At 40.7% G+C, this 25,028-nt stretch overlaps 2 protein-coding genes across 2 annotated transcripts; one reads left to right on the forward strand and one right to left on the reverse strand.

Moving 5' to 3' along the window:
- Positions 1-479: 479 nt before the first annotated feature.
- LOC144220475 (disintegrin and metalloproteinase domain-containing protein 20-like) lies at positions 480-5,852 on the forward strand. The gene is made up of 2 exons (XM_077750710.1): positions 480-629; positions 3,285-5,852. Exon 2 carries the CDS (start codon positions 3,469-3,471, stop codon positions 5,647-5,649), a length of 2,181 nt encoding a protein of 726 aa, XP_077606836.1. The 5' UTR covers positions 480-629; positions 3,285-3,468; the 3' UTR covers positions 5,650-5,852.
- A 14,131-nt stretch (positions 5,853-19,983) lies between these two features.
- ADAM21 (ADAM metallopeptidase domain 21) lies at positions 19,984-23,133 on the reverse strand. Its single transcript, XM_077750692.1, has one exon. It carries the CDS (start codon positions 23,019-23,021, stop codon positions 20,859-20,861), a length of 2,163 nt encoding a protein of 720 aa, XP_077606818.1. The 5' UTR covers positions 23,022-23,133; the 3' UTR covers positions 19,984-20,858.
- Positions 23,134-25,028: the final 1,895 nt, after the last annotated feature.

The following is a 25,028-nucleotide window of genomic DNA, read 5'->3' on the forward strand; positions in this document are numbered from 1 at the left end:
TACTCAGAATCGGTTAAGTCCACCTGGAGTTCTTCTTTGCAAGCGTCAGGGTTTTTTCCCTTCTCAGTGGTCTAACTTTCCCACCAGAGTCTTGGCAAATATACACATTCAACTTATGTTGTGACTCTGTAACCTCACAATTAAAGTTTGATTTTTTTTTTTTTTTTTTTTTTGTTAAGAGTGGCTCTATGGCCAAAACAAATGAGAGATTCTTTTAGGTCTGCCATTTTAGCTCTTTGGGTTGAGAGTTCAGAGCCTTCATCCTCACTGTGCAAATTCTCCAGAACAGTCTTTGAGGTGCTTCCAGCCATCACCACACTTGGTCCCCACACATGTGCTTCAGTAGTACACTTCATCACAGTAAACATTGGTTGTAATTTAGTTCATTGTGATGCCATTGCATGCTCATTGCCCATTGGACAGGAGTCCAGCAGCTTGTAAACCCATGGCCATGCCCATACCAATCCCAGAGTCCCATAGTCTCTGTCTTTCTTGGCAGCACTCTTGGTACCAAGTCCTATATCTGTCAAGATCTAGACCAGAAAAGAGAAGCCTACCAAGAGTAATTAATCTAAAGGAATTCTTGAAAAGTTTCTAGAGGACTGGGAAGATGACAAGGGAATGCTGAGGTACACAGAGGCATCAGTTGCTAGAAGAAGCTCTATGCCTAAGATTGGGCGGGAGGGGTGGGAAGAGGATGGGGTTATAAATAGACAGTTTCATAATGGGCCTCATAGATCTGGATTATAGAAAATATGGCTTTGCTCAGGTCATGTCAGTAACTTAGGAAGTCAGAAAAGGGGTTCTGTAGAGCTAATAGCTGTTCTTCCTATAAGGTGATGCTGAGCTGGTACTGTGTCCTTAGGGACTTGGAAGGTCTTCCAGGATTGTGACTCAGCTCTGAGAGAAGCAAGTGCTATACACATGGGCTTGTATCAGGGGGCTTTGTGGTGTGCCTGAAACATCTGAGGAAGGGACACTGGCTACCTAGTGTGGGTCACCCAGGGTACTGGAGGATGGCTCTGTACATCTGGTGCTCAGACTTCTGAGAAGGGCACACTGCACACTGTCCATCTGCTACTCATACCTTTGTTAGGGCTTAATGGAGCTGGTTCTGGGAATGTGGTAAACAACTCTCCCCATCAGAGCAAGGCATCATGGCTGGGAATTTATAGAACATAACAGCAGGCAGATAGGTAATTACAAGTTCCTTGTCCTCCTTTCTTGCCTTTTATTCCTTCTCTTGTATCCCTATTGATAAAACTTCAGGAGGGGCACCTGGGTGGCTCAGTCGGTTAAGTGTCCGACTTCGGCTCAGGTCATGATCTCATGGTTCATGGGTTCAAGCCCCACATCGGGCTCTGTGCTGACTGCCAGCTCAGAGCCTGGAGCCTGTTTCAGATTCTGTATCTCCCTCTCTCTCTGACCCTCCCCTGTTCATGCTATATCTCTTCTCTCTCAGAAATAAATAAAACATTAAAATTTTTTTTTTAATTTCAGGAAGCCAGGTAACAATGGAGAAATACAATGTGCAGATACCATCTCCAGCTTCATAGACAAAGTACACATTTTAGTTTTGGAGTTCAGGAAATAGTGTGACAAGTGTCAAGAGAATGCTGCTATAGCTTCTGTGGTAACAGCAGAGGGTGCTGATGTGTGTGAGGTTCTCTGATACTTAGTATTGTGTCAGTCGGTTGTGGCTCACTAAATTGACTTCATGACCTTGTTATGGCTTGTGACGTAAGCTTGAGAAACACTGAAATGAGTCTGACTGAGCATGAGAGGAGACTTGGTAAGTTAGGGGTTTTGGGGAATTTGAAATAGCTGCTGGAAATAGAAAAGCTAAGTATTGATGAAGAGGAAAACCTCACACTGCTTGAAGTGCTGGTAACAGTAGAAAGGAGGGCTTTGGAGTGACATCAGTTTACATGGTTTATGGTAACACAGTGTTCCTTCAGGGCTTATCGTAGGAGCAATACAATGTTGACAGACTGATGTGTCTCAAAGATTCTCAGCAATGAACTTTTCTATTATTACCACATTATATTTCTGACAAAGCTTTATATAGATTATTCTCCTCTTTATAATGCTTTATCTTTTTTTTTTTTTTGAGAGAGAGAGAGAGCGCATGTTAATGTGCACATGTGCACAAGCAGGGGAGGGGCAGATATGTGGGACTGAATCCACAAAGTGTGAGATCACGACCTAAGCAAAAATCAAGAGGCAGATACTTAACGGACTGAGCTACCCAGGCATCCATATAATGCTTTATCTTTAATATCCCTCTTCCAACTCACACATTCTCATCTCTTTTAAAATAATTTATGCTTTTTAATTTTGCTTAAGTTTTAGTTAGTTAACAACATACAGTACAATATTGGTTTCAGGAGTAGAATTCAGTGATTCATCACTTACATACAACACCCAGTGCTCATCACAAGTGCCCTCCTTAGTACCCATCCCCCATCTAGCCCATCCCCACCCACCTCCCTCCAGCAACCCTCAGTTTGTTTTCTATTGTTCAGAGTCTCTTGTGGTTTGTTTCCCTCTCTTCTCTTTCCCCACCCCTTCCTGTATATTCATCTGTTTTGTATCTTAAATTCCACACATGGTATTTGTCTCTCTCTGATCGACATTCTCATCTTAATATTCCCAGATCTGTAGCATATACCAAGTATATCATGAAGAGAGAAATGGAGAGGAAATCTAGTAATTAGGATTTCACCTCTTCCAGAGATACTTTCCCTAAAAGGATTCATTTAGTATTCTTGGCTTCCACTAGCCATCCATTAGTTCTGAAAAAGCATCCAAATGTGTATAGGTGTTCTTGACATTATAATGCTATGGATATTTTTCATACTCTATACTGCTGGATCCCATTTGTGTACTTAATTAGGATATTCATCCACCAGTATATGTTCCAGTGTGTCTCCAAGTTTGTCTTAACTTTTGCTTTCAAATATTCAAAAAATTATTGATACTTTTAATAAAATTCAGTGAGTGAATTTTTATGTATCTATCATCCAGTTTCAACCATTATCTATAACTAACCTCCTTCATTTCTTCCTCTAGAAACATGTCCTTCCCCAGCCCCTGCCTGCCTATACACACACACACACACACACACACACACACACTTAGATGTATATATGTGCATATGTGTATATGTATATGACAATCTCAGACATTTTATTAATTCTAGCCTCATTCCAGTTGAAGAATCACTTTTACCTCACTTTTTCTCTCTCTGTCCCACCATTCCTACCCCACCAACCCCACTCTAGCTCTTTCTTTTTTTAATTTCCATTTTCAGCACTGCAATTCTGATGGTCCACCTCTTCTAGGACACAGATCCATAAAGGTCAACACTGCACCCTAAGCAGCTCAGAGAGAGGAGCCAGACCAGCAGTACCTCGTACCCTACCCTCTTCTGCCCTGGACAGGTAGCCCCATAATGACAGTTCCATAATGGCAGTGGATGAGGCCCTGGTGCACATCAGGATCACTCTTCTGCTACTCTGGGTTGGGATGTCGCTGTTCATTTCTGGCCACTCTTGGGACAGGCCCTCCCAGCACTTTTCCTCCCCAGAACTGGTGGTCCCCTTGAAGGTGACTAGTAGGGACAGAGGTAAAAAGGCTCCAGGCTGGCTCTCCTACAGCTTGCGGTTTGGGGGCCAGAGACACATTGTCCACATGAGGATCAAGAAGCTCTTGGTTTCTAAATACTTCCTGATGTTCACCTACACAGACCAGCAGGCCCTCAGCCAGGATCAGCCTTTTGTTCCTGATGACTGCTACTATCATGGTTACGTGGAAGGAGTCCCCGAGTCCCTGGTTGCCCTCAGTACCTGTTCTGGAGGTTTTCGAGGAATGCTGCAGATAAATGACCTTGCTTATGAAATTGAGCCCATCAGGCATTCTACCACATTTGAACACTTGATTTATGAGATAAACACTAATGAGACACAAATCCCACCTATGAGATGTGGGTTAACAGAAGAGGAAATAGCACGACATTTACAGTTGAGAGCCTCATATAATTCTACTCTGATACAAAGTTCTTACACTGGCTGGTGGACCCACTTGCGGTTTCTTGAGCTGGGAGTAGTCATGGACTACAATCGATTCCTCTACTATGAAAGTAATGAGTCAGTAGTGCAGCGTGAAGTATTTAATGTTATCAATATAATAGATGTCTTATATGACTCTTTGGAGGTCAATGTAATTTTGACTGGGCTTGAAATCTGGAGTCAAGGAAACCTGGTTACTGGCGATAATTTAGACAAGCTTGCACAGGATTTTGGCGTTTGGAAGACTGCCAATCTTGATTCCCGAATGCACCATGATACTGTCCATCTTTTCATAAAAAAAAATTTTGGCTCAACGCTTGGAGCTGCCTATGTTGGAGGAATATGCCACCATCCTTATAATAGTGGAGTTGATGTTTTTGAAGGAGATAGTCTGTTTTATTTTGCACTTACTGTGTCCCATGAACTTGGTCATAATTTGGGTATGCAGCATGATACTGATCAATGTGTGTGTGGGCTTCAGTGGTGCATAATGTATCCCTCCCGGAAGGTGACAGTGAAGTTCAGCAATTGCAGTTATGGCCGGTTTTGGGACAACAGTCTCACTAGAGGATCATGTATTAAGTCACTTCCACAACCTGCGAGTATCTTTAAGGGACAGTTTTGTGGGAACTTAGTGATTGAAGAAGGAGAGGAGTGTGATTGTGGAACCATACACCAGTGTTTAGATGATCCCTGTTGTCTTTTGAACTGTACTCTGAAGCCTGGAGCTGCTTGTACTTTTGGAAATTGTTGCAAAGACTGCAAGTTCATGCCATCAGGAACTGTGTGCAGATATCAGATGAGTGAATGTGACCTCCCTGAGTGGTGTAATGGGACATCCCATCAATGCCCAGAAGATGTATACATACAGGATGGGGTTCCCTGTGGTGACGATGCCTACTGCTATGAAGGGGGATGTTCCAACCATGACAAGCAGTGCAGGGAGATTTTTGGCAAAGATGCAAGGAGTGCATCTCAGAGATGCTACAGAGAAATCAACACCCAAGGAAGCCGATTTGGTCACTGTGGTGTCATAAACCTAATATATAAAAAATGTGACGCCCCTGATAGTCTCTGTGGGAGAGTGCAGTGTGAGAATGTGGAAGTAATTCCGAATCTGACACAGCATTCTACAGTGCATCAACTTCACCTCAATAATGTCACTTGCTGGGGCACTGATTATCATCTGGGGATGTCCATACCTGATATTGGCCAAGTGAAAGATGGCACAATGTGTGGTGAAAAAATGATATGCGTCCACAAGAAGTGTGTCACCATGACCGACCCACCACAAGGCTGTCAGGCTGATGAGACCTGCAACACGAATGGAGTCTGCAATAATAAGCAGCACTGCCATTGCAACCATGGATGGGCACCTCCCTTCTGCAAGGATGTGGGCCTTGGAGGCAGTGTCGACAGCGGGCCGCCTCCTCAGAAGCAGGCGGAAGTAGGAAAAGAGAAATGGTTGAACTACCTGCCTTTATTGTGGTTTATTCCTTTTACTCTTTTCGTTTTACTTTTCGTAATTATACTTTGTAAGAAAATTTTGGAGGAGGAGAAGGAGGAACAGAAAAACTGAGACTCCTGCTGCATTAAACAAACCTCTAGCACCTCTTTTAATAATACAGAAACATTAGGGCATGTCTGACTGTTTAAAGAAAAATGTAAGGATCCCTCAGATCAGGATCAGAAGCGTTAATATCACACCAAAGGATTTCTAGCGTGTACTTTCTTACTCTTCATGTTTTAAGCAATATTAAAACTTCATTTTTTCCCCCGGAAGTCGTCTCTTTTTATTTCCTGGGCAAAGGCACAGCAAGGAGATATTTTGTAAGCTGATGTCTGTCAGCTCTAAACCTCCTCCAACCTTTGTACTCTAAGATGTAAGGCCAGGGATATGTCTCTACAGATCCCACCTCTGTTCCATGTTTTCTTCTGGGTAACTGTACCAACAGAGGGCAGTAGAAGTAGCCTACAGTGCTGTATGAGGGGAGAAGGGAATTACTTTCCTGTGTGCTGAAAGTTACTCTGTCATTTTGGCTGGGCCCATTCACTCTAGTAGCCAAGTTTGATTTTGGACTCCAGTTTTGTTGGCTCTTTAGAACCACCTTCTTTCTCAGTCACTGACACCCTCAGAGGTCTGACTTGCATCTCTAAGGTTAGCAGGGTGGTCCTCCTCTGAGTTCTGACCAGCAGCTGGTCTCTTGCCCTGCTCTGCAAGGGACCTCCTTGAATCACCAGCATATTGATAAACCCACTTTCCTTTGTTCTTTCCTCTTTCTTTTTTCTTGCCTTTATTCCCCTCACCCTAGGGCTATCAAGTGCTTTCGGTAGTTATTTCATTGTGACAGTCTGAATTCTCCAGAAGCAGAGTTAGAGCTTAGATTGGGAGATTTTGATAAGGACCAACCGCCGTGAAAAGGTGAGGAAGTCAGTTGTGCACTGCACTGCAGCCTTGGCCAACCTAGCAGCGAGCTCTAGAATAAATATTGCCACAGATTTGGCCCAAAATGGCCAGGTCTTCATACCTTCTCTTGCTCATTTACTGGAGGTGGGGTGACCTGGGAATGAAACTGAGGCTATCCTAAATAGCTGACATCTGGAGGTTCTCTGCTGATTATAATCCCCACAACTGTTCAGCAAGACTTTCCTTGAAGGAGAATCAAAGTGGCCTATTTGGGGCTCTTGGGTGGCTCAGTCAGTTAAGTATCCAACTTTGGCTCAGGTTGTGATCTCACGGTTGGTGGGTTGGAGCCCCGCTTCGGGCTCTGTGCTGACGGCTCAGAGCCTGGGGCCTGCTTCAAATTCTGTGTCTCTGCTCTCTTTCTCTCTCTGCCCCTGCCCCAATCATGCTCTGTTTCTCTCAAAAATAGACATTTTTTTAAAAAGTGGCTTATTTGGATATTCCACAGTCCAGTCTTTGCATTGCTCTGAATCACTTTTCCATATATGTTCTGGGAACAGCTCATCCAGGATTCAAATAAGCATCTCTGCCTGTGGGAAACCTATAAGAGGGAGATTAATGAGATGAAGCACAGTCCCTACTGTGTTTGGTATTGGGGCTGAAATGGATACTTATTGTCTCTCTCCTCCACTATCCATTCTAGTTTCCCTCACCTTTAGATAGTATTCTGCTGGCTTTGGATGATAATCATTACCCAGGTCTTATCTTCAAAGCACCTGGGTGTCTAGTCACCATTCTCAGGCTGAGATGGCTGAAATTTCTCCATTTCAAGTCACAGTGGTGCTAGAGAATACCAAGGAGCACCAAAGGAGATTGCCTGGATTCCATACATATTCCCTGCATCTCCATGATTTAACAGCAGCACTACCTCTTCTCAGTGATTGGGCTCAATTACACCTGTGACACCTCTTCTTGCTATTAGAGAAGGGACACAAGGAGCCCCAAAATCCCAGGTGTCAGTTTTAGCTTATAATTCCACTGGGACTCTAGCTATGTCCCCTTGTGAAAATGTGACCCCTTTGGGGACCAGAACCTCTAACCTTACAGAATTGAAGGGGACAAGAAGCACAGACCATCTGAGTCATAGGAAATGGTGACATGTGGTGCCACTCTGGCTTCCAGTTCTTGGTTCCCAGACCCAAGAAAGGATCTCTGGTTCAGTGCATACAGAATCCATCCTAGAATGGTATCCGTATTAGGGTTCTGTTTCTCTGAATGGGATTTGCATATTTACCTCTTCCCCAGAGGAGTATATAAAGTCCTTGAGTGATTTTTACTTGTCTTGATGTCCTGTAAGTTAAATACTATGATGTGAAATTAACAATACCTAGATACTGTGGTGTAAGTTCAATATTTCACCCACATGATAAGGGAATAAGGAAAGAGGAAAATGGAAAGATAACAGGAAATATGAATGGAAATGTATTCATAGCAAAAGATATAGTCATGGCTCTTGCAGTCCTGTTTCTATAACTGGCCACATAGTTGCAGCTGATATTTGTAACCATCCTCTTCCACCTCCCACTCTATTGCCTTTGCCTTCAGCAAGTACTTCATCTGATCATAGCTCTTTATCTGATGGTGTGACCCAAAACCTTCATTCCTAAATGGTCGGAACCATTAATAGTTCTGCCTGGATTGGGCTGTAGTTTTCCATTGACCTTAGTCACAGAGCATGCTAGTACTGAAAGACACGTTAGGGGCTCTCCTGTATTACAGACACTCTCACTTGCCATTTTACTCTAACTGACTTACTGTGAAGTAGTAGACCAATTTCCCTTTGGCTATCAGGATTAATCACCCCAGCCATCACCATAACTCCTTTCTTTGCCTGTGGATTCAGAGGCATGAGGATCCCAAAGTGGCCAGGTGGAAGTCTTACCTTCCAGTGAATGGAATCAGTTTGTCTCCTGGCAGAAGTACTGTTCCCTCTGGGACTAAGCCCTCTGAGCCAGCAAAGCATAAAGTTGTGGGAAGAGGAAGCAAAAATTTTGCTGGTAAGTCATTAAGGTTAATAGTGAGTGCTGCCCCTCCCATTTCCACCTCTTGATTCCTGGACCCATGAATCTTGGCTATGAGAGAAATAATATCATATGTTGGACACTAATTCAGGGCATATACAGCCTTCTGGAGAGCCTGGCCTCAGCCCTGCAAGGTATTGTCACCTAGCTGGTGCTGTGACATAGTCTTGAAAGGGCTATTCCACCATTCTATAAAGACAGCTTCTTCAAGGGATACCTGGGTGGTGGCTCAGTCAGTTAAGTGTCAGACTGAGGCTCAGGTCATGATCTTGTGTTGGTGAGTTTTGCCCCGTGTCAGGCTCTGTACTGACAGCTCAGAGCCTGGAGCCTGCTTTGGATTCTGTGTCTCCCTCTCTCTCTGCCCCTCCCACTCACACTCTGTCTTTCTCTCAAAAATAAACAAACAAAATACAGCTTCTTCAAGATGGTGGGGAGGATGGTAACACCAGTGAATTCCATGATCATGGGCCCATTGCCGCACTTCTTTTGCTGTGAAGTGAGTTCCTTGATCAGAAACAATGCTGTGTAGAATACAGTGATGACAAATAAGGCTTTCTGTAACTCCATGGAAGCGTTGTGTTCAGGGAAGGAAAATCTGTATGCATAGTGTCTACTCCAGTAAGGATAAAATGTTGCCCCTTCCTTGATGGAAACAGTCCAATGTGATGGACCACCTTCTGACATGCAAGTAGCTGGCTGATTACCTCAGAGAACGGTGCCCTACTCAGGGCTCAGTGTGGTCTTGCCACTGCAGATTGGGCAATTAGTTGTTGCGGTAGCCTAATCATGCTTAGTGAGTGGAAGTCTGTGTTGCTGAGCCCAAGTGTAACTGCCACCCTGAAACCACAACTACTTTGTTCATGAAACCATTGGGTCATGATGGGCGGCTTGGGAAAGAGGCTGACTGGTATCCACAGAATGGGTCATTCTATCCACGCATTAAAATCATCTGCTGAGGTAACCCTTTGGTGAGCATTCACATGGAACACAAATATGTTTCTGCTTTTTGGCTATTCAGAGAGCCTGATCCACATACCTCTTTCCTAAATTTCTTTGCCACTGATTTTCAAACCATGTCCATTCTAAGTCCCTGCCCACGTGGCCACAGCCGACACATTGTTATATAATCCCATATCTAGCCATTTCTCCTAAACAAAGTGAAAAACGCCTAAACTTCCCATTTGGTGCACCGCCCAGAGTTCCGCCCACTGGGGGGATTTCCCTTCAGGGATGTCTCAGACAGGGGTGGCAGTGCTGTAGCTGTCCACAGTCAGACGTGCCTGCATACCATGCATACCATGCAGAGCCATCTGTAAGCCAGGCCTGAGTCTTCTCTTCCCCTGTCAACTGATCACAGGGAACTCCCCACGAGGCTGTACGTACAGGCTGGGAGAGAGAAAGCAGTGGAGCAAGAGTAGGAACTTTGGACACTTGGACCACTTCTTCATGTTACTTCAGGGCCTCCTCAGGCCTAATCTTGTATATATCACTTCTGTTTGATGGAGTGTTGGTGTACAAGCACACTTTGTGGGTTGGTGTGTCAGAGAACACCCAGTTCATGACAGTTACCACAGGTCACATGGTAACTTGGTGGCCCATGAGCAAGCATTCGGTCTCTATTAAGACCTAGTAATAGGCCAAGAGCTATTTCTCAGAAGGAAAGTGATTTCTCGTCTGAAGGTGATGGCAAAGCCTTGCCCTCAAATCTTAAAAGCCTGCATTGCAATTCATCTCTAGGGAGCTGCCAAAGGCTCCAGACAGCATCTCTGTCTCTGCCACTGCCACTTCAAACACCAGCAAATCTGCTGGATCATAAGGCCCAAGTGGAAGAACACCTTGTGCAGCGGCCTGGACCTGTAGCAGAACCTCTTCTTCTGGGCCCCACTCAAAACTAGCAGCTTCTCAGGTCACTTGGTAAATGGACTGGAGTAACATTTGAATGAGGAATATGTTGCCTCCAAAATTCAAAGAAGTATTGTGCCTCTATCTTAGTTGTAGGAGAGCCAGATACAACTTATTCTTCACCTTAGAAGAGATATTTCAACATGCTCTAAATAACAGGACCCCTGTTTAGGGGGTACCTTCTGAAGTAGAAGTGAAATTTAGATTTACTTCCCACCCTGATGTGCAAGTGTCTTACCAATAAGCCTATAGTAGTTGCTGCTTCTCACTTACTAGGTCTAGTCAGCATAATGTCATCAATGTAATGGACCAGTGTAATATCTTGTGGGAGGAAAAGACAAAATCCTTGCAAACTAAATTATGACCTAAGGATGGAGGGTTGCTATACCCCTAAAGAGGTATATGTATATATATCACTGTCCTTACCAGCTGAAAGCAAACTGCTTCTGGTGGGCCTTACGGACAGGTATGGAAGAAAAATGCATTTGCTAGACCAATAGCTGCATACCATGTACCAAGGATGTGTTAATTTTCTCAAGCAATGAAACTACATCTGGTACAGTAGCTGTGATTGTAGACACCACCCAATTAAGCTTACAATAAAATAATACACTGTCATTCTCTTAGATTTATCTGTCGTCTGCACAGCCCAAATAGGAGAGTTGAGTGGGAATGTGGTGGGAATCACCAGCCTTGCATCTTTCAAATGGTGGCACTGATCTCTGCAATCCTTCTAGGGATGTGTATTGCTTTTGGTTTGTTATTTTCCTACGTAGAGACAGTACTAAATGGCTTCCACTTGGCCTTTTCCACCATACTAGCCCATCCTCTACAGGTCAAGAAACTATTGTGAGGATTTTGCCACCTGTTAAGTACATTTATTCTAATTACACATTCTGCAACTGGTAAAATAACCATAGGATGCATTCAGGGAGCCACTGAACCTACTGTGAGACAAACCTGAGCCAAAATCCCATTGATCACCTGACCTCTATAAGCTCTCCTAGTGTGACTGGCTCTGGAGGGCCACAGTGACGTCATGGGTCTTCTGGAATCAGTATCAATTCAGAGCCAATGTCCAGTAATCTCTGAAATGTATGATTATTTCCTTTTCCCCAATGTACAATCCTGTTAAAAGGCCATAGGTCCCTGTGGGGAAGGCTGGGAGAAAGATTAACCGTATGAATTTTCATTGGTGTATCAGGGTTCTTCCTAAAGGATACCTGGCTTCCCATTCATTCAAAAGGTTCTTGGTCTGTAAACTGGCTCAACTCTGGGAATTGATTGAAGGACTGTGATTCACTGCTTTTATGATTGGAGTTAGAATTTCTGTTGACTTAGTACTTCTATGCTTATATAGATCAAGTGAGAATTTCTATTTTACTTCTGGGAACATCTTGATTAACTAGCCAACACCATAGGTGTGCATGAGTCAGATTATTTTGACTCTTTTGTTCATTATGGTAACTGTGCCTACATTTTTCTTTGCTGGTTGAGTGCTGCCATTTGACCACTATTTCCCTGGGATCCATGTGTTTCTAATACTTTTAGGTTTTCCAATTGAGTGGCTGTGGTTCCCACTCTGAAGTCTAGCCTACAGAGAAGAGCTATCACAGAGCTCTTCAAGGATGCTAGGTTCCTTTCACGAATTTCTCAAATTATTAGTCAAAGATATGTCCTCTGGACTCTCAGTGTGGGTGAGTAGGTCTTAAATGACAAATCCACTCTAACATTCCAGTGTCCCTAAGCCTCCAAATCCCTTCCTCTACATTAAACCAAGGCAGGTCAGGCATTTATAGTTGGTTCATGATTGGCCTTCTTTTGGTCCACGTTTCAGCCAATTAACCAACAAACTGCTAGAGCCCTTTCTAACTCCCCAGGCCTCAGCATTAAATGCAAAACCTCTGCTTAGTGAGCCCATCTCAATAAACTCGGCCTGACCCAACTTTATGTTTCTTCGACCATTATCCCACACCCTCGGAATCCATCCATGTTCCCTGGATGTCTGTTGGTATAAATTAGAAAACTGAAATAAATGAATTTAAATGCATGATATAACCACACAGATTTGTTTCAAGTGACTTTCAAACACTGTCTTATTATTAGTAATATTGGTATTATTATATTGAATGCATATGTAGTATAGGTTAAGTCAAAAACAACAAAGTTAATGTAAAAGAAAAATGTTACAAGTAAACAAAGAAGCCAAATAAAATTTTATACTTTTTTCAAAAGAAAATATTAGTATGACCTCATGACTTTTAATTAGCTTTATTCATGTATAATTTACATACCATATAATGAATGCACCCATTCTGTTAAAAAAAAATTTTTTTAATGTTTATTTTTTGAGAGAGAGACATAGACAGAGTGTGAGACAGGGAGGGGCAGAGAGAGAAGGAGACACAGAATCCAAAGCAGGCTCCAGGCTCCCAAGCTGTCAGCACAGAGCCTGACACGAGGCCCAAATTCACAAATCCTGAGATCATGACCTGAGTCGAGCAGGACGCTTAATCAACTAAGCCACCCAGGTGCCCCAGTGAATACACGCATTCTAAGTGTAAGGAGATGATGAGTTTTGATGCATGTATCTGCATGTATCAACATAGAGAACAATCCCATACTCCCCAAATTTCCTTGTGCTCCTTAGCAGTCAGTCCTCTCGTCCTCGGCTTTATGTAGCCACTGACACGATTTCTATCACTGTACAATATTGCCTATTCTAGAATTTCATATAAACTCAATCAAATAGTATTATTCTTTTGAGTCTTGCTTTGTTCACTCAGCGTCGTTGTTGATTTTTTTCCCTAAGATTCATCCCTGCTGCTCCTTATAGCAGTAGCTCATTCCTTTTTTATGCTGAGCTGTGTTCCATTATATGATTCTAACAAAAATTGTTTTATTCAATCATCTGTTAATGAATCTTTGGGTTGTTTCCAGCATTTTGGCTGTTTTATGAGTAAAGTTACAGTGGACATTTATATACAAATCTTGTTCATATACGTCTTTTTTAGACACAAGTAGAACATGTGTTTAATTTCTGCTGGGTAAACACACATCTAAGAGGAGGATTATTGGGCATACAATAAGAATATATAATAAGAAACCACCAAAAATATGTTGTAAAGTGGTTGTAACAATGTACACTGCCAGTAATAATGGATGAGAACTCCAACTGGGTCTATCCCCCAGACTCCTGGTACCATCAGACTTAATCTTTACTCATTTTAGTGAGTCTGTAGTGGTATGCCACTGTGGTTTAACTTGCATTTCTCTGATGACCAATGATGTTGAAATTTTTTGCATGTGTTTATTAACCACTTTTAATTCTTCTTTTGGAAGTATTTTCTATGTATGTGTAATTGAATGTTTTCTCCCATTTTCTTACCCAATGTCCTTGGAAAAGCAGAGAATTTTAATTTTTATTAAATCCATTTACCATTTTAAGGTTAGTCCGTTTTATACATTGTATAAAAAGTCATTGCTTATCCTAATGTTATGTTGATTTTTTAGGAAGTCCTGTTTTTTAGAAGTCCTATTGTTTTAACTTTTAGAGTTGCATCTGTAACACATCTCAAATTTGTTTCTTTATACCATAAAAGATGATGGTAAATTTTTTTCAATAAGAATATATAGTTGTGAATGGATCAAGAAGATGTGGTTTATCTATACCATGGAATACTACATGGCAGTGAGAAACAATGAAATCTGGCCATGTGTAGCAACATGGATGGACCTTGAAGGTGTTATGCTGAGCGAAATAAGTCAGGCAGAGAAGGACAGATACCATATGTTTGCACGTATAGGAGGATTAGGAGGAACTTAACTGAGGACCATGGGGGAGGAGNTTTCATTTCCCTATTGAATTATTTTTGGAAACTTTGACATAAAATAGAGTGGCTCAGTTGGTTAAGAGTTTTACTTCAGCTCAGGTCATGATCAGGTCTTGTGGTTTATGAGATTGAGCCCTGCGTCCGGTTCTCTGCTGTCAACATGGAGCCTGTTTGGAATTTTTTCTCTCTCCTTCTCCCTCTGCCCCTCCTCAACTTGTATGAGTGAATTCTCTCTCTCTTTCTCTCAAAACAAACAAACAAACAAACTTTAAAAAATTTACCATAAAATCAATAGCGTATTTATGCATTGATCTCTTTCTGGACTCCTTTGTCTCATTGATCTATGTGTCTTTGCTTATGCCACTTCTACACAACCCTGATGAATGGACGAATTTCAAAAAATATGCTGAGTGTTGATAATGTTGCAATAAACATGGGGCGCATGTGTCTATTTGAGTTAGTATTTTTGTATCCTTTGGGGAAATACCTAGTAGTGCAATTGCAGGATTGTAGAGTTCTATTTTTAACTTTGTGAGGAACCTCCATACTGTTTTCCAGAGTGGCTGCACCAGCTTGGATTTCCACCAACAGTGCAAGAGGGTTCCTCTTTCTCCACATCCTCACCAACACCTGTTGTTTCCTGTGTTGTTAATTTTAGCCATTCTGACAGGTGTGATGTGATATATCAACCATAAAAAAGAATGAAGTCTTGTCATTCTCAATGATGTGGACAGGGCTAGAAGAGTATTATACAAAGCGAAGTAAGTCAGTCAGAGAGAGATACTGTATGATTTCACTCATAGGGGTAATTTAAGAAACAAATATATAGGGAAGAAAAAGAGAGGAAAACCAAGAAACAGACTCAACTATAGAGAATAAACTGGATTACCAGAGGAGAGATGGGTGGGGGCATGGGTTAAACAGGTGATGGGGATTAAGGGGAACACTGAGTGTTGTATATAAGTGTTGAATCACTAGATTCTACACCTGAAACTAATATTGTACTGTATGTTAACTAACTGGAATTTAAATAAAAACTTAAAAAAATATGTCAAGTGAAAGAAGCAAGACTAAAAAGAATACATTCTATTTGAATTTATATGAAATACTAAAATGGGCAACATTCTATAGTGACAGAAATCATATCAGTAGCTGCATAAGGTAATGGGTGGGGAATTAGCTGCTTAAGGGCTTAAGAAAATTTGAGGGTAATTATCTATTTATTATTCAGAATTGTTTTGGCTAATCTAGGTTATTTACATTTTGGTAAGTTTTTAAATCAGCTCTCTGTTTCTACATAAAAGTCTTCTGGTATTTTTATTAGCATGACATTGAATCTGTAGATCAATTTGGGAAGAATTGAACACATATTAACAATATCTAATCCATAGTTTTATAATCCAGAAACAGGGATTTATTATAGTCTTTTAAATTTTCTCACTACTGGGGCGCCTGGGTGGCTCAGTCAGCTCAGGTCATGATCTTACGATTCGTGGGTTCGAGCCCCGTATCGGGCTCTGTGCTGACAGCTAGCTCAGAGCCTGGAGCCTGCTTCAGATTCTGTGTCTCCCTCTCTCTCTGCCCCTCCCCAGCTCATGCTCTGTCTCTCTCTGTCTCTCAAAAATAAATAAAACATTAAAAAAATTTAATGAAATAAAATAAAATTTCTCACTATTTTTTATAAGTTTAATCATACAGGGTTTGCACATACTTTGTTAAATTTATCCCTATGTATATAAAATTTTATTCTACTTTAACTAATATTGCTTTACTATTATTTTCCAAATAGTTGCTCTACATAGAAATATAATTTATGTTTCCATATTGACCTTGTATCATGTGACTTTCTTAAATGTACCCATTAGTTCAATATGGTTTTTGGTAGATTTTTTTTGGGGGGGGGGTGTAAATTTAGTATACACAATGATATCCTCATTAATAAAAGTGAATTTCATTTTTTCCTATCCATTCCATATGCCTTTCTTTTTCTTTGCCTATTGGATGTCTATGACCTCCAGTATAATGATAAATAAGAGTGAGAAGAGCAGCCTCTTTTGCCCTGCTCCCAGTCATATAGAGAATGTTCAGTGTTTTACCATGAAGTGTGATATTAGCTGTAGGTTTTTCATACATGCCTACCAAGGTTGAGGAAATATCCCTCTATTACTGTTAGCTGACAGTTTTAATCATAAATGAGAGTTAAATATTGTCAAATAACTTGCTGTATCCATTAAGGCAATTATAGAATTTTTCTCCTCTAGTCTATAAGTGTGGTGAATTACACTGATTTCTTTTTAATTTTTAAATTGTCATACAGTACAATTGACTTCATTTTGGGGAATAGTTCTAAGAATTTCAGCATATTTACAGATTCCTATAAATTGTTACCACAATCAGAATACAGAACAACTCCACCCCCCCCCAAAAAAAAACCTCCCTTGTCCTGTTTAGAGTCATACCTTCCTCCAACCCAGAACTATTACCAACCACAATCTATTCTCTGTTATTGTAGTTTTTTCTCTTCCAGAATGTCATATAAATAGAATCATATGGTGTATAAGCTTTTGCCACTAGCTTCTTTCACTCAGAGTAATATCTTTGAGGTTGCTCCAAATTGTTGACTGTCTCAGAGTTCACATCTCTTGTTGCTGAGTAGTGTTCCATTGTATAGATGTGCCATTGTTTATCTATTCACTGCTTGAGTGAAATCTGGGTTGTTTCTAGTTTTTTACCCTCAAAACTAAAGCTTCCAAGAACATTAGTTAGTATACCGAATATAAGCTCTCATTTCTCCAATTCCACCTAGAAGTGGGCTTGCTGGGTTACATGGTAAGTAAATGTTTAAATTTACAAGAAACTGCCGAACTATCTTCCAGAGTGTACAATTACACTTCTACCAACAATAAGAGTTCCAATTGCTTCATATCCTCAACCAGCAATTAGTACTGTCAATTCTTTTTTTAACTGTGCTAATAGGTGTGTAATGGTATCTCATGGTAGTTTTAATGTGCATTCCTTTACTGAATAATGACATTAAACAACTATTCAGATGCCTATTTATTATCTTTCTATGCTCTTTGATAAAGAGCTTTTATCAAGTCCTTTGCTCTTTTAAAAATTGGGGTTTTGTTTTGCTTGTTGAGTTTTGAGATTCCTTTATATACTCTGGATACAGGTCCCCAGCTGAATATGTGATTTGCATACATTTTTCTTCCAAACTTTGCTTTTTTTTTTTTTTCATTCTTTTGATAGTGCCTTTCACAGAGCAAAAGATTTCTGATGAAGTCCTATGTATTAATATAGGATAAGATCCTATATGTTTGTTACAAGGAAGTTAAATTCTACACACTAATCTTGATATGACTGACTGGTCCAGCCCTAGTGAACTCAATTGACATAAAGTAATAATGCAGTTTTCCTAAAATTAGAAATGTTGCAAAAGGTGTGGCTTCTTATAAAAACCTACAAGTAAATAATGTGACTAACAAATTAACTTTAAATTATAATACAGAATCTTAATTTACCAGTAAAACAGTAAACAACGGCTAATAAAATATATTGGAACAACTGGTTAACCAATTGAAAAATATATGGTTGGAGTCCTGTTTCGCTTCTTATAGCAAATAAAATCCAGATTTAAGTATTAAAACTGAAGCAAACATAATCAGAGAAAATAAAAAGGATTCTCTCAAAGTAATCTCAAGCAAAACTGACTGTACAACCCAGTAAATAAAATATTAGATTAATAGGGGATTCTGGGTGACTCAGTTGGTTGTGTCTGACTCTTGATTTCAGCATAGGTCATGATCCCAGGGTCATGGGATTGAGCCCTGCATCAGGCTCTGTGCTGAGCATGGAGCCTGCTTAAGATTCTGTCTCCCCCTCTGCCCCTCTCCTCAGCTTGTGTGCTCTCTCTCAAATTTAAAAAAATATATATTATATTGATAAATTTGACTATAATCAAATTTAACCTTGTTTTTGTTTTGTTTTGTTTTAATTTTTTAAATATTTATTTATTTTTGAGAGCAAGAAAGAGAGAGCAGGGGAGGGATAGAGAGAGAGGGAGACATAGAATCTGAAGCAGGCTCCAGACTCTGAGCCATCAGCACAGAGTCCGATGCGGGGCTTAAACTCACGAATCATGAGATCGTGACCTGAGCAGAAGTCAGATGCATACCTGTCTGAGCCACCCGGGTGCCCCATTTTTGTTTTCTTTCGTCTTATGAAAAACAATTTCAAAAGAGAATCAATAAATTGGAGTAGCTACCTTTCATCTCTATGTGAGCATATATACCTAAAACATGTGAACCTTTCTCTGACTTATCTTCTAAAACTAGGTTTAATTAGATTGTCTTCTTGGTTCATCCTTCCCTGTTTCTATGGTTCCACTAGACATCCTTTCCTTCTGTCTGTCCCTGGCTGTTAGACTTTCTTCTATTCTATTCCTAGAGTCTATCAAAGAGATGATTACAAAGTGACAGGAGCACACAAGTAGAACATCTAATATTTCACAAGGAAATGCTTTTTCAAAGATAATATGTTTGACCTCTATTAAGAGAAAAATAGGAGTTTCCCAAGGCAAGGGGACTGGGGGAAGACGGTCAACAGCATTTTGGCAATGGGAATTACATCTACAGGTGTGCAGAATCATGACACAGCCAAGTATATTCAAAACAAAAAATAGCCAGAGGATGCAATATGTGCAAAGCATAATGGAAAATTATATTATAAAGGTCGTTTGACTCAATTTACAAAGATTGGCATTCAGATATTATGGGACTGGGGCACCTGAGTGGCTCAGTCGATTAAGCCTCCAACTTCGGCTCAGTTCATGATCTCACAGTTCTTGATTTTGAGCCCCACATCAGACTCTGTGGTGACAGTTCAAAGCCTGGAGCCTGCTTTGGATTCTGTGTCTCCCTCTCCCCCTGTCCCTCCCCTGCTCATTCTCTCTCTCTCTCTCTCTGTCTCTGTCTCTAAAATAAACATTAAAAAAATTAAAAGCAAAAGAAATTATCTGCACCATATACAGAAAGTGTCTGATTAGACATGTATTTTTTTTTTTATGTTTTATTTATTTTTGAGAGAGAGAGAGAGACAGCATGAGCAGGGGAGGATCAGAGAGAGAGACACACACACACACAGAATCCAGACAGGCTCCAGGCTCTGAGCTAGCTGTCAGCACAGAGCCCGGCGCAGGGCTCAAACCCATAAACTGTGAGATCATGACCTGAGTCGAAGTCATATGCTTAACTGACTGAGCCACCCAGGCGCCCCAAGATATGTATTTTCAAGAGACAGGATTTCCAAATAAACTGAGGAGAAGAAAAATTGGGGGTCAAAGAAACTGGGAAGGCACCAAAGGGAACATTATAAATTCATGTACTTTAAATATTTAAAGTTTAATTTTGAACAAGAGCTGCATTCATTTTCAAAAGAGGACCAAAGTATTGTTTTTACTTCCTAATTAATTTCATGCAGTTAATTCACTCAAATTAATTACTTCATCCAAATATGTATTCTGTATTAGGCATTGTTCTTGATATTGGGATATAACAACAAAAGACAAAAACAACCCTGACCTCATAGAGATTATATTCTGATATTCAAAGCAAATACTTCAAGAGCATACCCAACCTGCCAAATTAAAGCAAAGAGAGCCAGACAAGACTGGCTAGGAAGGACAAAAGGAAGAGGGTCAGGAGTTTTTATTAAACAAACAATTTGTTTATACTTTAATAAAAATTAATTTCTTTCTCTCTTTTGGTTACCAAATAAACCCAGGAGGTTAGATGGGACAAACATTATTATAATTTTTCTTTCCAGATTTTGGAGCAGAATGTTAGAAACATTTGAGTAATTTCTCCTCCTTTATACATCTCTTTTGATAGCAATGGACACTGTTGCTACAGGGAATTCCATTCTGCACACACCCTTCTGCTGGCCACTGATGGGATGTCCCATCCCACCACCCCAGAAAGTCACATTTATTAACCTAATGTCTATAGAGTTCTCCTGATGGCATGAACTTGGCAGTCTGTTTGTTCTGTGCTTATCATTGGGAAAACATTTTCATGATCCCAAATCCCAATCCCAGTGAAAATCACATAAGTACCCAACTGCTGATAAATGGAATCCACTGTGTCAACAAGAAATAACATTCTCTGCACCGTTGAGAGCACCAAATCCTAACTACTAGACCACCAGGGAACTCTGCACCTTTGAAAAGTTACTTTGGAAGTAAATGAAGTCTGGGTTCTCAGATGCCTGTCTCCTGCCTTTCCCATGCATCATACCTGTGCTCAATAAATACGTAGAGGACTAATTTGTGGGAAATGGGAGTTTTATTTGCTGCTTATAACAATGAATAGTAGATAGGAAGATATTAGGAAGTGCCTTTGCTTAGTGGCAATGTTCTTGATATTTCTGATACTGACAAAAGGGAAGGTCCCTGCATTTTTCTGTAAATTGTCAATAACGTGATTTTGTTTTAGGCATGTAGTAATATTTCCACTACCAAGAGACTAAAACTTAATAATGCACAGGATATTAAATTAGAGGCATTTTCCTAACCTGAAGACTGTGCCTTAGTCTCCTTGGGACCAAAGTGTTTTCTAAAGTACATAAGTACAGCAGTTGACAGTAAAAACAAAACAGACAAAGTAAGACTCACAACTAGTAGCAAGGAAACTTTTTTGGCAGCTGCTGGGCCACTGTCAACACTACCTCCATAGCCTCTGTCCAGGCAGTACGGTGGGGACCACCCATAGTCACAGTGGCAGTGACGCTTATTATTGCAGATCCCCTTCATGTTGCAGGTCTCAGCCAGGCAGCCTGGTGACAAGAGAGACAGACTGACACACTTCTTGTGGATGCAGATCTTTCCTGGACCACACATGCTGCCGTCTTTTACTTCACCAACATCAGGTGTGTCCATTCCTACATGATAGTCAATACTCCAGCAGATGACACCATTGATGTGAGCTTGCTGCAAATTAGAATGATCTCTCAGGTGGGGAATAACCCTCACATTCTCACACTGAACTCTGCCACAGAAGATATCTGAGGTATTACATTTTAGGTATGTTGTGCCATTTATACCACAGTGGCCAAAACGGTTTCCCAGGGTGTTGATTTCTTTGTAGCAACTCTGAGATGCACCCTTTGCACCTTCACCAAAAATCTCCCTGCATTGTTCTTCATGGTTGTTACATCTCCCTCCATAGCAGTAGGCACTGTCACCGCAGGGAACCCCATCCTGCACATATGCATCTTCAGGGCACTGATGGGATGTCCCATTGCACCACTCTGGAAGGTCACATTTATTAACCTGATGTCTACAGAGTTTCCCCGATGGCATGAACTTACAGTCTTTGCAACAAAGCCCAAAAGCACAAGCAGCCCCAGGCCTCAGAGTGCAGCTCAACAGACAACAGGGATCTTGTTCACACTGCTTTATAGATCCACAGTCACATTCCTCTTCTCCTTCAACCACACCATTCCCACAGCGCTTCAGCATAAAGACTTGCCCTGGATGTGGAATATTGTGTAGACATGATCCCTGGTTTAAAGTGGTCTTTGTAAAATCTGTGTAGCTACAATTGGTGAATTTCCTTGCTGGAACTCTGGTAGCGTTCATGATGCAACCACTTTGCTCACACAAACAGAATTCTTCATCATGCTGCATACCCAAAGTGTGTCCTAATTCATGGGCGACAGTGAGGGCAAAAAGAGGCCAGGAGTCTCCTTGGAAATTATTAACACCACAGTCAATAGGAGGTTGACATATTCCTGCAACATAGGCTATACCAAGTACATTTATAAGTGAATTTTTTATGAAAAAATGTGCAACATCATACTGTATCTGGGAAAGACTGATTTGTTTCCAAAGAGAGAAATCCTTCAGAACCTGTTCTATGCTTATCACTGGGAAAATATTTCTTTGATTCCAAATCTCAATCCCAGTCAAAATCACATAAGTACCCAACTGCTGATAAATGGAATCTACTATGTTGACAACAAGAAACACATCCTCCTGTACCTTTGAGAAGTTGCTTTGAGAATAAATTAAGAAATTATGCTCTACCACCACAATCAGCTCCAGAAACCATGAGTGGGTCCACCATTTATCATTAGAATTTTGTTTCAGAGTTGATTTGTTAGCCTCTTCAAATCTCAACTGTTGGAGTGCAATTTCCTTCTTTGTTAAGCCACATCTCATAGGTGGGATTTGTGTCTCATTAGTGTTTATCTCATAAATCAAGTGTTCAAATGTGGTAGAATGCCTGATGGGCTCAATTTCATAAGCAAGGTCATTTATCTGCAGCATTCCTCGAAAACCTCCAGAACAGGTACTGAGGGCAACCAGGGACTCGGGGACTCCTTCCACGTAACCATGATAGTAGCAGTCATCAGGAACAAAAGGCTGATCCTGGCTGAGGGCCTGCTGGTCTGTGGAGGTGAACATCAGGAAGTATTTAGAAACCAAGAGCTTCTTGATCTTCATATGGACAACATGTCTCCAGCCCCCAAACTGCAGGCTGTAGGAGAGCCAGCCTGGACTGTTTGCACTTCTGCCCTTGCCAGTCACCTTCACAGGGACTACCACTTCTGGTGAGCTGAGGTGTTGGGAGGGCCCAGCCTGGGAGAAGCTGGAAGGGAACAAAGACATTCCAAACCAGAACAGCAGGAGAACAACTCTCATGGCCACCTCAGACTCACCAGCCACCATTATGAAGCTGCCATTATAAAGTCATCTGTCCAGGGAAAAAGAGTGTGAGGCACTGCTGGTCTGGTTCCTCCTAATTGGTCACTGTGTAGAGCTGACTTTTAAGGATCTGTGTCCTGGCAGAGTTGGACATCTGCTGTGGTGCTAAAAGTGAAAATAAAAGGGTGGGGAGGTGGGGGGATTGGGTAATGAAAATGGGAGAGAAAGAATTGAATGACAAGAAAGTGATTAATGAATTAAGAAAATGCTTTGGAGTTGCTTTCAATAAATGGGGGTGGGAATTTAAAGGGGTATAAATAAGACAGTCAGTATTGGCCATGTGTTGATAATTGTTAAAGTTCGATGATAGGTACTTGGGTTTTCATACAATCATCTCAATCCATGTAGGTGGTATGAAAATCTCCATAATGAAAAGTTAAAGCCAAACTAAAGAGACTTAAGAATAGGGTGACTCTGTATCTCAGTTTGTCCAAGACCCTGTTGGTCTATGCCTGTTGCCTCTGCATAACTACTGATACTGTCCCCTATTGACTGTCAAAACTGGAGAGATCACAAGTAATCACAGTTCTTATGTCAGTTTGCATTGATCTTATGATTTGCTTTAATCTTTCTTCATTGCAAGTTATTTACTTGTCTCCTCACTGTATTTGCCTTCATTCACAACTCTGTGGACTGCAAGATCGCTGAGTGCAGAATTTATGATTTTAACTCATTTTAGCACCTCCTATAATGCGTAGTATAGTTCTTTTTTTTTTTTTTTTAATTTGAGAGAGAGCATGTGCAAGTTGGGGAGAAGGGCAGGGGGGGTGGGGAAAGAGAGAAAATCTTAAGCAGGCTCCATGGCCAGTGTGGAGCCTGATGCAGGTCTCAGTCTCACCCCCCTGAGATCATGACCTGAGCCGAAAAAAGAATCAGATGCTCAACTGACTGAGCCACCCAGACATGCCTATAGTTCTTTATACAATGAAAAATGAAAAAAGGGGAGAGGAGTGGTGAAGTACTTGGGTTATGGATGAATGCTATTTAAAATGTATTCGTATTTGATTATTATTTTCAGAAAAGTAAAAAATTCCTAAAAAGCTGACATCCTCTCAAGGAATGGGGAGAACAACATTGGTATCTGTAGAAAAATGTCAAAGACAAAAGAAAATTCCTTATAAAGAGAAAATGAGAATCTATAAAGTTCAAAGGCTTGGGAAAAGGAACTCTTTTCTTAAAGCGACATCATCAGAGCGCCTGGAATTTTAGGGTTGTCCAGGAAGATTGCTAATGTTTGCTTAAATATATTTACCAACAGCTTTTGACAGCAGATAATTTCTGCATCTGGCATGCAGTCTGACTAGCAGCACTCATCCATTTCCTTCCTTGTGCATTAAACAACTATTTATGTCTTTGGAGTATATGAAGTACAGACATTGTACTAGATACTAGAGCACTAAAATAAAAATAGAGAGCATTAACTAAATTATCAATTTAAGGCAGAAATTTGTGGCAGACACAAGAATGAACTTTAAGGGGCCCATAATATTGTATTTAATATTTTAAATGTTTTGTGTCCTTTTGCTGAGGAGAGTGTCTGTAGGCTTCATCATAGTCTCAACTGAATGACAAAAATTAGGCTAAGAAGCACTGAGTTTGTGGAAAAACAGCCACACAATCAGACCATTATAATATGATCTGAACCAGATTAATTTAAGGCGAATAAAGGTTATGACTTAGGGTCTCTTTGTATATAGACCTCCATAAACCCCCGGGAGATTTTAAGCAATGAGAACACTCATCAATATAAGAGTGATCAAAATTAGCCACTACACAGGAAAATTTGAAATGCCCTGAAATATTACAACTCATATGTAAAAAACTTGATAGTTTTTCTGAAATTCAATAATTTATGTAATTATTTTGTTACCAATAACAAATTGTGAAGCTGAATTTTTTCAAACAAACAAAACCAAACTTGGATTAACTCTGTCACATACTTTTTCCACTTCTTTATCAAAACTAGCATAA

Source organism: Crocuta crocuta, unplaced genomic scaffold (genome assembly GCF_008692635.1).
Source record: "Crocuta crocuta isolate KB4526 unplaced genomic scaffold, BGI_CrCroc_1.0 scaffold186, whole genome shotgun sequence".
NCBI lineage: Eukaryota > Metazoa > Chordata > Mammalia > Carnivora > Hyaenidae > Crocuta > Crocuta crocuta.

What these genes read in the sequence shown, in the direction of transcription:
- ADAM21 (XM_077750692.1), bottom strand. Translation starts at nt 23,021, where the DNA reads ATGGTGGCTGGTGAGTCTGAGGTGGCCATGAGAGTTGTTCTCCTGCTG.
- LOC144220475 (XM_077750710.1), top strand. Translation starts at nt 3,469, where the DNA reads ATGGCAGTGGATGAGGCCCTGGTGCACATCAGGATCACTCTTCTGCTA.